The sequence below is a fragment of the Carcharodon carcharias genome, chromosome 15 (assembly GCF_017639515.1).
Source record: "Carcharodon carcharias isolate sCarCar2 chromosome 15, sCarCar2.pri, whole genome shotgun sequence".
Classification (NCBI taxonomy): Eukaryota; Metazoa; Chordata; class Chondrichthyes; order Lamniformes; family Lamnidae; genus Carcharodon; species Carcharodon carcharias.
The window spans coordinates 127,412,534-127,425,806 of NC_054481.1; the positions used below are offsets into that span (position 1 = coordinate 127,412,534).

General features: G+C 38.1%; 1 protein-coding gene across 4 annotated transcripts in view; it reads left to right on the forward strand.

Annotated features, from left to right (window-relative positions):
• Window positions 1-10,688, forward strand: part of clstn1 (calsyntenin 1) — an 83,529-nt gene extending 72,841 nt beyond the window's left edge. For all 4 annotated transcript variants that reach the window (XM_041207494.1, XM_041207496.1, XM_041207495.1 and 1 more), the window contains 5 exons: window positions 651-821; window positions 2,163-2,308; window positions 3,890-4,025; window positions 5,758-5,942; window positions 6,125-10,688. In XM_041207494.1, the coding sequence (XP_041063428.1) occupies window positions 651-821; window positions 2,163-2,308; window positions 3,890-4,025; window positions 5,758-5,942; window positions 6,125-6,319 (833 nt within the window). In that variant the 3' untranslated portion in view covers window positions 6,320-10,688. The remainder of the gene's footprint in view (window positions 1-650; window positions 822-2,162; window positions 2,309-3,889; window positions 4,026-5,757; window positions 5,943-6,124) is intronic.
• Window positions 10,689-13,273: the final 2,585 nt, after the last annotated feature.

A 13,273-nucleotide genomic window follows, 5' to 3' on the forward strand; every position in this document is an offset into this window, starting at 1 on the left:
TCAACTTTTCCAACTGCACCTTACTGCTGAACGCCTGTTGAGGCTAAGGACCACGCTGTTCAAATCTTTTTCAATCTTATTATTGGTAGCTTGGGAAGAGACGGAGAAAAGGCACTACTCTTGAAGTAACACCAAATGACTAAATATTTTCAGCAAATTCTACACTACTGTCTTGTCTCATGTTTATCCTACACAGCTGTTAGTGATCATTGACAAGTCAGCTCAGCAGCTTTGCGCATTACAACATAGTTCTGATGAAACAATCATTAACCTGAAACCTTAACTCTTGTTTCCCTCTCCCCAGATGCTGTCACACCTGAGTATTTATAACATGTTCTGTTTTTATTTCATATTTGCACATTAGTTTGACCTCTGTTGCGAGAACATAAATCACCTATTTCTGCACAACTTGTTTCGCATACCGGCTAATTCAAAAGCATGGCATATGGAAAATCAACTGGTGTAGATTTCCAATGTTAGCAGTATTGCTGTAGAATTGAGATGTCCTACCCAATTGAATCCAGTTAGTGAAATTAATATTGCTGAGAGAATTTTTAAATTGACCAGCATTAACATGATGCACTTTAATTGGCAAGTAAGCTCTTTTGAACTGAAACTTATGCTTTGTTAAATGGCTTTTTTGTTTGCAGTCCAAGAATCTATGGTATCTGAAGAGATAATGCACAATCTGGATACATGTGAGGTCTCTGTTCTTGGAGATGAACTGAATGCAGAACAGGAGAGCTTTGAAGTTGATCCATCACAACTCCGACAAAGGGGTATGGAAATGAGCAACTCCTCTGTTGGTATGACTATCACAGGTGAGTATTAAAATGTGGGAGGCTGAGGGTGCTGTTTTATAAATGCACCGCTGGTATGTAGAGCAGGAACTGGCAAAATTATTGTCTTATACATAGGTTTTCAAATTGGGATCCCTCATGTCTAGTGAGTTCACATGCAGCTCCTGAGGCTATTAGATTTCTGCTTGTTCATCAAGCTTCTTTTTGTTTATTTACTTACCAGCATGTTCCTATTTCTGTTTAACAATAAAGATTTTCTGCAATGTTACCACATTTCCTTTTGAGTAGCTAAATTTATCCTTTTAGAAGTTGGTATAGGGGCCCCAGGGAAATGTCAGTTTTTGCAAGGGATTCTCAAAACGCAACGTTTGAAAACCACTCATTTTAGGGATTAGAGATTTAACTGTGGTAGTATACTTTTTGTGTGAGGCTTAAGGGCATTTACTTTAAAGGACACATTGGAAATGGGGAAAGTATTAATCAGCCTCCCTGACCTCCCCACCCCTCCCCACTCCCAAATAGTGACTTTGTACTCATAGACATAAAAAACAGACTCTTTTTGGGCAGTATTGCAACTGCTACATATGGCATCTTTCTGGAGGGCTGGAGTTCATATTTCAAATTGAGCCCCTATTGGAAATGATGCCGGATGAGGATAAGACCAAGCTCAACGATGATGTTCTGCATCTACTGTGTTCCTGCAAAATTAGCATTTGAATGAGGTACTGAAAGGGCCACTTATGGAACTGTAGCTGGAGCATTGGAGAAAGTTTGAAAGAGAGAGAAAATTGAATGACAGGAATATAATTTTTAATCATTACCTTGAGCATAAAGGTGCATCTGCATCATAATATCAATCTAAAGTGTAAGTGAAATTTATAATGCCTCGGGTACTGAATGAGATTGATTTTGCTATCGACAATTTAGGGTGACAAAAATCCATTCAACTGATCTGTCAATTTTCTATAGGTCATTCACCAATTCACTAACTCCTTTTTTGGGGTCCAATTTCCCTCTGGTGCCTCGTCCGTTATTAAGTTTGAGCCTTGGCTGTAATTGCCAGCATGCTGTTTGACTGCTAGATTGATCACATGCAGGAAAGATCACTGGCCAGTAATCTGAGATAACAATCTTGATTGTCTTTCTCCCTTTCCCCTAACTCAGAGATACTAAAACCAATATTAACATTACCAGTCCTCTAACAAGTGAAATAACAGATCAGGTGTCATCTCCGTGATGCTCACAGGATAAGCATGCTGAGCTATGTCCAATTAAGTTTTCTGCTCGCAGTCATTTTGAAATGAAAATCCTCATATCTTTTGGAATCTGTTTCATGTTCTTGCATTGTTTTGCTTTGTTTAGGTGTGAACACAATGTCAAATTACGAAGATATGCTACATTTGATCCGTTACCGAAACTGGAACAGTGAGTCACTGTTTGAGAGGAAGTTTAAAATTGTTTGCTCAGAGCTGAATGGTCGCTATGCCAGTAATGAGTTCAAAGTTGAGGTAGGTGAAAAATCCTTTGGCCTTTGATGGAAGAAGCTTGCAAACCTCTGTTGCATTGAAATCTTAAAAATTAAGGAATAAATTATTGATGTTCAAAAAGTGTTTAATTAACTTGAAGTTTTTTGAAGAGGTAAGTGTTGATATGGTGTGCATGGACTTCCAAAAGGCATTTGATACAATGCCACACAACAAAATTGTGAGCAGAGTTTTTGTTCATAAAAGGGACAATAGCAACATGGATGAGAAATTGGCTTGATGACAGGAAACGGTAGTGGATAATGGATGTTTTTCATGCTGAAGGAAGGTTTGTAGTGTTGGGGGACTCTTGCTTTTCCTGATGTACAGTAATGACCTGGACCTTGGTGTACAGGGCACAGTTTCAAATTTTGTGAACGCTACGAAACTTGGAGGGATTGTAAATTGAGGTGCAGGATGGTGGGGACATAGACAAGTTATTGGAATGGGCAGACAGATGGCAGATGTGAAGTTCAAAGTGGAAAAATGTGAGGTGATTCATTTTGGTAGAAGAACGGAGAGATAATATAAAATAAAGGTACAATTCTCAAGGTGCAGGAGCAGAGAACATATCATTTGAAAGTGGCAGAACAGGTTGAGAGAGTGGTTAATAAAACATACAGTTTCCTAGGTTTTACTAATATGGGCATAGAGTATATGAACAAGGAGGTTAAGTTGAACTTGTATAAGACACTAGTTTGGCCACAGCTGGAGTATTACATCCAATTCTGGGCATCGCACTTTAGGAAGGATGTGAAGACATTGGAGAGAGTGCAGGAACTATTCATGAGAATGGATCCAGGAATGAGGAACTTCAGTTATGAAGATAGACTGGAGATGTTAGGACAGTTTCCCTTGAAGAAGAGAAGACTTCTCTTGATACAGGTATTCAAAATCATGAGGGGTCTGGACAGTAGATGAGAGACTGTTCCCATTCATGAAAGGATTGTGAACATGAGGGCACATATTTAAAGTAATTGGCAAAAGAAGCAAAAGCGATATGAGAGAGTTATTTTTCATGTGGGTGGTTAGGTTGGAATGCATTGCCTGAGTGTATAGTGGAGGCAGGGTCAATTGAAGCATTCAAAAGAGAATGGGACTGTTCTTTTTCAAATAACAATGTGCAGGGTTACGGAGAGAAGGTAAGAGATGACACCAAGTGAATTGCTCATTCGGAGCGCATGTGCAGACACAATGAACCGAATGGCTGCCTTCAAGGCTGTAACAATTCTGTGATTTATTGGGTGATCAGAAATTAATATCTGTTTTAAAGCGTAGTTTGCATTTTTGACAGAGAGCAAAGATAAAATGAAATTTAATATTTGCATTAACACATTGAACTCAATAGAAGCCCCATGAATAAATCTGAATCTTCTCCAAGAATGTACAGAATTGTTGGTCTATTTGGAGTTTTTAGTGTGCAACTTTTAGGATTCCTTTTGATATTTCAATTGTAGTGAAATGGGAGCTGTTTTGATGTAGGTTAATAGGTTATGTGCAATTTTAACTTTACTTACTCTAATCTAAGTCTTGTCAGTTTAACTGATATACGTATGTTATTTTCAGGTCAATGTGATTCACACTGCTAATCCTGTGGAGCACCCCAACCATGTTTTGGCACAGCCAGAGTTTGTTCACCCAGTTCAGCATGCTTCCGTTGACTTGTCTGGGCACAATCTTGCAAACCCACATTCATCCTCAGGTACCTGGAGAAGTTTAATTATGGAAATGGCTTTTATGTAGAAGGTGGATTTTGATGTCCCTGCCTTTTCACAAAGATTCGGGCAATAAGTTTCAATTCAGTAGAATTTCTGATAAGACCTTGGTTCAATCACCGAACTGCTAATTCATTTATCATGTGGAAAAAATATAAGTAGCCATTTGATGACAGAAATAAAGGGGACACCAAGTTATTAAATCTACATCTTGTAATATTTCAGTACCATAGATGAGTTTTCCAAATCTGCACTGGAACTACAGCCTCATTCTCTATAACTAACCAAATATTTTGTTCAAATCAATCCCAGGATTTCCAGTAAGAAAATGTTTTTAGTTTGCCTGTGGTTAATTTCTTTCTAATTTATTATATTTATTAGAATCCAACTATTCCTGGGTTGTAAGTTTTAATCAAGATCTTAACAGATCATTGTTTGCCAAATCAAATTGGAGCAATCAAGGTTTCATTTTGACCTTAATATCAGTGACAGCTGAAGCTGATTTATTTATTCATTCGTGGAGTGAGTGTTTCGCTGGCTGGGCCAGCATTTATTGCCCATCCCTAGTTGCCCTTGAGAAGGTGGTGGTGAGCTGGACAGCTGATCTAAAATGTCATTGGGACTTTGCCAGTAACAGATGCCAGATCAAAGGATATGTGTTGCCTTTCAAGAACTGTAGAGCCAATTGCAGAGCTTGACCTATTCCAGAATCTCCGGAGTGAGTTATGAAGATTTGGAAAACTGGAAATCACTTTGGAAAAATTAGCATTTTCCCTACATGCCCAGTCTTCCATTCAATCAAAGTACAATCAAAATTAAGGAAATTTTATTTCATTGTATAAAAATAAGGGCAACTACAGCTTTATTCAGAACCATTGTTTGTGTTGTGGTGAAAGTGTTGAAGTCATTCATGATTCTTAATCTCGTTTTCTGCTTGAGGAAAGACCTCAAAGCTCCTATCAAAACTATGGGATCAATCTTCCAGCAAATTAACTTTTGCTGCTGGTTTATAAATAAACTCTCCAAGAGACACTTCTCTCTTGGTTCCACCCCACCTTTTTGTTTTAATTAGTCATAAAGCAGTAACTGAAATTTGGGTATATAGTGCTGCTGTGTATAATGTAAGCTACAAAAGATCATGGGATTTGCTTGGCCAGAGAGTGATGTTTAACTTATCTGTGCTCGTGATTTTTCCTGTTCCCTGTGGGGAAAAAAGTGAAGATCTTACCCAGGGAACATCGTCTAACATTCAATTGTGTGTATGCTCCTGTCGTCAGGATTAAGAGTAACCTGTGTTCAAGCAGCTACCAGTTTTTATTTATAACTTGTCACCTAGTATAATTCAGATGTGACCAGAAACCAGCAGTCTCCTATTGCATGGAAGCCCCCCGTGGCTTTATTTAGTGGCTTCCTAAAGACCTGAAGCAAATTACTTCAACTGGTGAAGGGTCTGGGAGAGCCTAGGATGACATTTTAAAGTCAAATTTATGATAATTGCCAAATAGCCACATTATGAAATCTGTTTAATTTGGTGTTCAAAATGCAGCCAAGTGTAGTTGATGTAAACATGGAACTGGAGAAAAGAAATCATGTTCTCAGCACATCATGATCCTTTGTACGAGATTGTTTTAGTAACTGTAGATGCTCTTATGAACCATGTTCTATGTTATGAATTGACACCTTTTTAGTTTTTAAAGAAAAATCTTTTTTTCTTTTAAGTTGTTCCCAGCGCAGCAACAGTTGTCATTGTGGTTTGTGTCAGCTTCCTGGTCTTCATGATAATCCTTGGGGTTTTCCGAATCCGTGCTGCGCATCAGCGGACTATGCGGGATCAAGAGAATGGGAAAGAGAATGAGATGGATTGGGATGATTCAGCCTTGACAATTACAGTAAACCCTATGGAGGTAAATGGCTATTTAATACAACACAAAACTTTTCTTGAAATTTCTAACCATGCAGGAAATAAATTGCTGGTGTGTGCATACATGTGCGCATGCATGTATTTAAATGGTTTTATTCTACGATTTGAAGGGGCAGAGGTCATTAAAATTCCTTGTAATAATGATGTATTATGTTGTCGCACTAGACATACGAGGACCAGCATAGTAGTGAAGAGGAGGAGGAGGAGGAAGAGGAAGAAAGTGAGGAAGGTGATGAGGAAGATGACATTACCAGTGCAGAATCTGAAAGCAGTGAGGAAGAAGAAGGTGAGCAGGAAGACCAGCAGAATGTAAACCGACAGCAGCAACTTGAATGGGATGACTCAACGCTTACATATTGATTTCCCTGCTGTCGCTTTGTGCTTTTGGAGACTCCGTTGCTCACTCCATCTGACCTAAGGAACCATCTTGCACTTTTTTCTTGTCATCTGATGAGTGACTTTAGCTAGACAATACACACAATTTTCAGGACTGTCCCCTTTGCTCTAAGAGGCAGCTTTGCTATTTTCTGTTTCCATTGAAAAGAGAAATTGCATTGAGTAGCGTTTAAAGTTGCTTGGTTTTGGCCTGGTCATAAATTTTTTTCTAATGCATGTGGAAAAAATTGCAGAAGAGGTCAATTTATGTAGAGGAATAACAAGATTTTTAATATTTTGTAAATATATTGAAATTATGTAATTAATGTCATTGTGGTAGTGAAAACAGGGATTGGACAAACTTGAGTTGGAAAAGCAGAAATTTAAAGAGACAGTCTATCTTTTATGTTGACCTTTTGAGGTTTAAGTCAAATCTGCTCAACATACTTTTAAAATATACTGGTTGTGTTGTAACTAAGTTTAATTTTGATAAAGTCATCCTTACTGATGCCACATGAAATAGTACTGCTGTAATTTACATTTCAGTGTCTTCAAATGTTAAAGCTGAAGTAAGGTTTTTTGGGCAATTTTAACCGCTTAACCAACATAAACCTATAATTAGGCTTTTAAGACTGTATGCTCCTTAGCATAAATATTTGAAGATAGAGGCGTTTTATGCCCTTAGTTAAAATGACAGTAAAGGTTAACTAGAATGGAGAATTGGCAGATACTATGTAAAAAAAAATGTCACTACGTTGGGTGGGTGGACTGGCAAAAAGCAGGCTCTGTATAGACCAAGCAAAGGTAATACTGTCTTTTTAAAATGGATGGTGTACAATGGGGACAGATGGACTCAACAAACTTCATATGCTTTCTTTGAGAACCATCCCTGTTGGATCATACATATTTCAAATAACTATCAATAGTTCCTGTACATTGAATTGTACTGTAGTTTTAAGCTATTTGTTTACATTTAGTAAACTTCAGTTTCTCCTGGTAATATTGTAGTTGAAATTGTACAAAGAAATTGGCTCACTTGTGAATCATGTGTTTGGTTTTAAGACAGTTCTCTGGCTCCATGTTTTTAAATGAATTTTTAATTGATATGAAAGTGTGTTTGCCAGAAAGGTACTAAAATATGCAGCTTTGGTGAGATGCAGATAGCAGGCCTGGCTGAAGGAAACGAGGGGAAATTGAAAAGGATCTCTGAGAATCTTGGGAGTATTTATGGGCAGAATTGTAGCTGATATAAAATTTATGTTGGAACTTTTGTTGTGATTGAAGTAATGTGTAAATGGTTAGAAGGGATGAGATGAATTTGGCTTCTCTTGAAGGAAAAGGTGAGACCTGGTAGGAAATGAATGCAATGATTTTTCTGTGCTCTTGTGTCCTTTTCTTATCCTTTACTTGGAATTGCGAAAGTCTTGCAAGAGTTTTTAAAATGTTAAATGTTGCAACGTTTCTACAGTTTTACATTCTGAATCCAGGAAATGCTTGATCGAGAGAGAGAGAGAGTTTGAAATGGGCATACTCATCCCCTTTCAGTATCAAACAAACAGACAGCACATTTGTAGATCTGCATTACTTAGGGTGAACCTTGGAAACCAGAAGTGTACGTTCTTGTTTGAGTGCAGAGAATGTGGTTAAGCATTATTTATGGTATCAAAGCATTGTGAAAAGGCCAGCGTCCCTAAGTTACCTCAGTGGAACATTTTTAGCTGCTATGTGAATGACAGTAACACTAATTGTTACTCTGATTTTTAAGGCTAAGAAATTAAGTCATATCACTGACTAAGCTGAAAATGCAGTTTTTTCACACAAACTAGCTTTCTGTAGAAATCTGAAGGCTGTTTCAAGGTAGTGTGTCTGGCTCTGTAGCATGAAAGCTGTAGTAGGATTGATCTATTGTTTCAGACAGAATTCCTATTAATGGATAATTGGAAATGTTGTGTACAAGCATCTTAATCAGGAGTCGGCCAATCATATTTATACCACTAATTGAAAATGTAGTGCATTCTGCTAAATTAATTATTTGTTAGCGATTAAAGATGAGACTGAATTCTAGACACAAGGATGCCAAGGTCCTTACTTAAATGGAAGTTAAAAATGTAGAACTTTAATACAGACTGTGATATTGATCAGGATATTCATAAATCCTTAGCAGCCATATAGCATCCAATTCCATGCTGTGGCCAAAATTACCCCTTGAAGCCAGCCAGCCGGGTCTGTTTTTTTTTTTTTGCATCTCGCTTCTCCCATTCTACGGATCAGAATCTGTCCTTGGCAGAAACATGTAATTTGAACTGGATTGAGATGAGCTGGGAGTGCCTTGATTTTTGCAAATAGCATAACTTAAATGATGTACATCCAGGAAGTGGAATAGTCAAATAATTCTTTTGTAACTTTAAATTGTAGATTGCCTAACAGTGGGGGAATATGGTTTTACTTGATTCTTATTTTGTCAAGTTTAAACGAGTGCTAGTTTTTTCAAAGTTGGAAAAGTATAAATCCTATGTTTAAAGTATTTGTCTGACATAGATGTCTTGTGTTCATGTTGTGTATGAGACTTGAAGTCTATCCATATATTGTCATCGTAGATAATGTATTAGACTTAAAGGCTATCATGTTAAAAGCTAACCAAGGTGTAATCATGTTATAAATTGTACGTAGCCAATATGGGTATTACTTACAGATCTGTATGATAGGTCAGTTTGAACAGTCTTTGAGCTACAATAAATTTCCAGCCCTAAACACTACAATATTGTCCAGCATGTTTCAATGAGTTCTGTAGTGTGAAATTTTTTAGGGTGATGAAACTTGCTGCCCATTGCACTACAGTGTCAAAATAAAGGAACAATTAAAGCCAGTGTTTGTCTTTTTAATGGCTGTGTGAAATGGCTCAAATGCCAGTGTTCCTTAACCATATTGTTTCCCACAGATGACCTTCAACTCAAGAATATTGCATTGTATGTGGGTGTCATCATTCCAGACAACTACTTCAAATCCATGTTATGTTGAAATGCAAATACATAAAACAATGGTTTGGGTATTCTGGTAGAATTTGTAAATGTTCAGTAATGTTAGTTACTGAATTTGTACAAACTTGTTTGCATCGCATGAGTAAATCTAAAAGTATAATTCAGGAGGAGGTGCACCAAGAAGTTGTGCACATATCTGTCGGTTAGTAAAACAAAGGAAAAATGCTGATTGGTGATAATATGGTGGAATTAAGTTGCCATTATTCACTTGAGAAAATTCTTAACCAGAACCTGATTTTATTAAAGCTTATTGGCAACATCATTACCATTTAGTGAAATGTAAAACATAGTTAAAATGGAATTAAATTTCACTCAAAATGAATAATTGGACAGACAAATAACTGGGGCAAAACAAAAAGTGCTGAAACATTGAGGTCACGCAACATCTGCGGGGAGAGGAAGTTGAGGTTAATATTTTGTCAGAACACTTACCATGAAGCTATCAGGTTGTGATGAATGCCCAACTGAGTGCACGAATGTCCTTTTGAAGGAAAGGAAACTGTTGCCCTTTACTTGGCCTGCCCCACATGTAATTCCAGATCCATATTAACGTGGCTGATTCTTAACTACCCTCTTGAAATGGCTTAGCAAAACCATTCAGCTGTATCAAACCATCAGCAGCTCAACTCTGAGGTGGCCTGTCACCTGTTCGGGGCAATTTGGAATTTACTGGCCTTGTCTGTGACACCAACGTTTTAATTTCCCAACATCTGTGGATTTTGCTGATAGTTTTGGGGTGTCTAGAGAGGCTCAAGGTGACTGAAAATAGTAGGAGTTTTAAGACATCAAAAAAAGACAAATTTCTGTATTTTATGTTCAGTTCTGAAATAACTAAAATGGAAGGTGTTTTGCATCACCAAAATGGGGACAAGAGCCCAATTATGAAACACGACAGGTTGCTCGATCTATGAAGTAGCCTTTAGGTGCTATTAAATATGGTTAAACAGTGGTTACATAAGAGACTTGGACAAAATATGAACAGTTCATTAGCATGAAATGAAAATGTCTACTATTGTCTGTGATTAAGTAGCAGTTCTTTATTCAGAGGCCTTTGCAAATGGAATATATAGACATCTGGTGTTCAATTTGCTTGTGAAACTCAACTGAGATCAACAGAAATCTCATCACTCTCTCTTAACATTGTAATGGGCAGCTTGCAAAAGACTTTCAACTGCCAAACTTTATCCATGTGATAAACATATTGTAAAAAGAATGTTTTAACCCCTTGTGAAATGATTTTTTTTTGTTTGAAGTATTGTACTATTGTCTTACTGCTGTGCATTATTTAGCTGTAAATAAATCTGTTAGCCTATGCACTAGTCTGACAGTGTGCTATTTACTGCCTTTGAGAGACAGAATGACGTGGAGAAGCCCACATGATTTTATATTGAGTTGTACCATAATTCAGGAGTAACTGTTGGCCGTATAGCATGCAATCCTACTTAAGGGATGCATAATTGATAATGGGAGCCCTTTCTCCCTGCTAAACCTCTCCCTGTGTCCTCAACCCCCTCATTTACACTTAACCTAGGTTTTCTAAGCCCAATTGTGGTTCTCTCCCCACTTGATAACACTCTCAGGTAAGCTAACTGGATACAGCAGGCCAGGAATGCCGTTGATATTATGGAACTGAACCAATTGTCCCAATTTCAGTGGGGCTGGCGGTGATGTTTAATGACAATAAGAGAAGGATCAAATTCATAACTGAAAATGCAGGACAAGATACAATGACATGATTTTGTACTCAGTTTTCATTCAGTGGAAAGAACTAACCCTATTTAAAGGAACAAAGACTGTTTCCTCATGGTATTGCTCATGAACATTCAGTGGTTAATAGATGACTTCAGTGACCTCCCTCTCCACCTCCCTGTTGGCCCTATAGTAACATATGATTTCAAGAATAGATCAATAATGCTGGAGCTTGGGATTGGTTAGACTATTGTTTATACTTGAAAGTGAACTTGAAGTTTTGTTAATGGCCTCCCCCACCCCTGAGGTAGATTTTAAATTGCAGACTGTTGCCAGAAATGAGGCTCCTGCCTAATTGAAATAATGCATCTTGATGGAATTTGACCTGTGGAGACAAGTGGCCTCAAGAGCTTTTCCCCCAACTCAACTTCGTAAGTCTTGCTGTTAGACAAAAATAGGAGCAAATGGCACATGGATACCCTGTTGAGCTCAATAACCAGAGCTCCCAAGGTATTTTGTTGTTTTGAGATAGATGTTGTCGGAGTTGTACAGTTGCTGCATTTTGGACACCTTTACTAGGGAAAGACTTGTGATCTATTGCAAGGAATGTTGGATGGGCATAACTGTTTTGAATGAGGTTTGAATCTGTCTTCTAAATTGGGAAGGGACCCTGAGACCATTCAAGATCAAAATTAGCAAGGAAGGAAAGAGGATTGCTGTGACTTGGAACATTTTTAGTTGAAATGGTGCTTTTGAACTCTAGAAGTTATGTCCTTGATGTTGAACTGAAGTTGGAGAAATAGGTAATGACCAATTGGTCTGAGTGTCCATGGGCTGTGGAGGAGGAACATCAGATGGGGTTGCAAATGCACATTTAAATCCATTGCCTGGTTTTTATAAAATGGATATATTGCCATGTCAGCTGAGGAAGGAGATTTGGCTTGAAACAATACCCATTTACTGAGTCTAGCCATGGTTTGAATGTGAAGAGTGGCCATTTGAATGACAAGGCGAGGAGAAGACTGCTTGATGGGAATAGTGGAAAAGGAAAATGTATAAGGAAAAGCTTGACTGCTTATCTTAAACAGAATTCCTACTTTTCACCACAAGAGGGAGTTTTATCTCAAGTTAAAATCGTTCTGCAGTATTTTGGTAGAACTTGACCGTGATGTTTAACAGCCAATGTATTGGCTACATTAAAATAATGCTATATTTTTACTCATTCATGGCATCTGCACTACAGAAGGGACAATTCTGCAGGCCCATTGCACACAACAGTTTTTTTATTTTTTTAACCCTTCATAGAATGTGAGTGGGCCATTATTTATTGCCCATCCCTAATTGCCCCTTGAGGGTGATGTTGTGCCACCACCTTGAACTGCTGCTGTCTCTGTGGTGCAGGTACTCCCATAGTGTTGTTAGGGAAGAAGTTTCAGAATTCTGACCCATTGTTAATAAAGGAAAGGTGGGCTACGTTTCCAATCCAGATGGTGTGTGACTTGGAGAGAAACTTGCAGGTGGCGCTCTTTCCATGTGTCTGCTATCCTTGGCCCTCTAGATGTTAGCGGTCACGGATTTGGAAGGTGCTGACGAAAGATCTTTGGCGAGTTGCGGCAGTGCATCTCATAGATGGTACACACTGCTGCCACTCTGTGTCTGTGATGGAGGGAGTGCTGACAAGCAGGCTATTTTGTCCTGGATGGTGTCAAGCTGTTTGTGTTGTTGGAGTTGCACTCACGCAGACAAGTGGAGAGTATTCCATCACATTCCTGACTTGGGCAGACTTTGGGGAGTCGGGAGGTGAGTCACTATTCAAATAACGAATCTATTTGAGCCTGAGTGTGAACCTGACTGCCAATTATTGTTGTGAGGGGAAGATCACGGAGCTTGTTCCTGCTTTTGTTTGTCATTTTTTTTTTATATTCCATCCCTAGGCCCAGAGCCAGAGATATATATAAAATAATTAGCATGAATTTTCTGTGGATTTTAATTCAAAATTGAGCCTTCAATCATATTGAAATGATCACAGTTCATAATCGTGCTGTTAAAATACATTAGACTAAATGTACCTTTCTTCTTGAGGCTGATGTAGAGCAACAATTATTATTTTACATTCAGGTGGTTTAAGCCAGATTATAGGACTTGCATTTATGTAGCATTTTTCATGTCAACAAGGCATCCCAAAGCACTTTACAAACTTTGAAGTAGTATC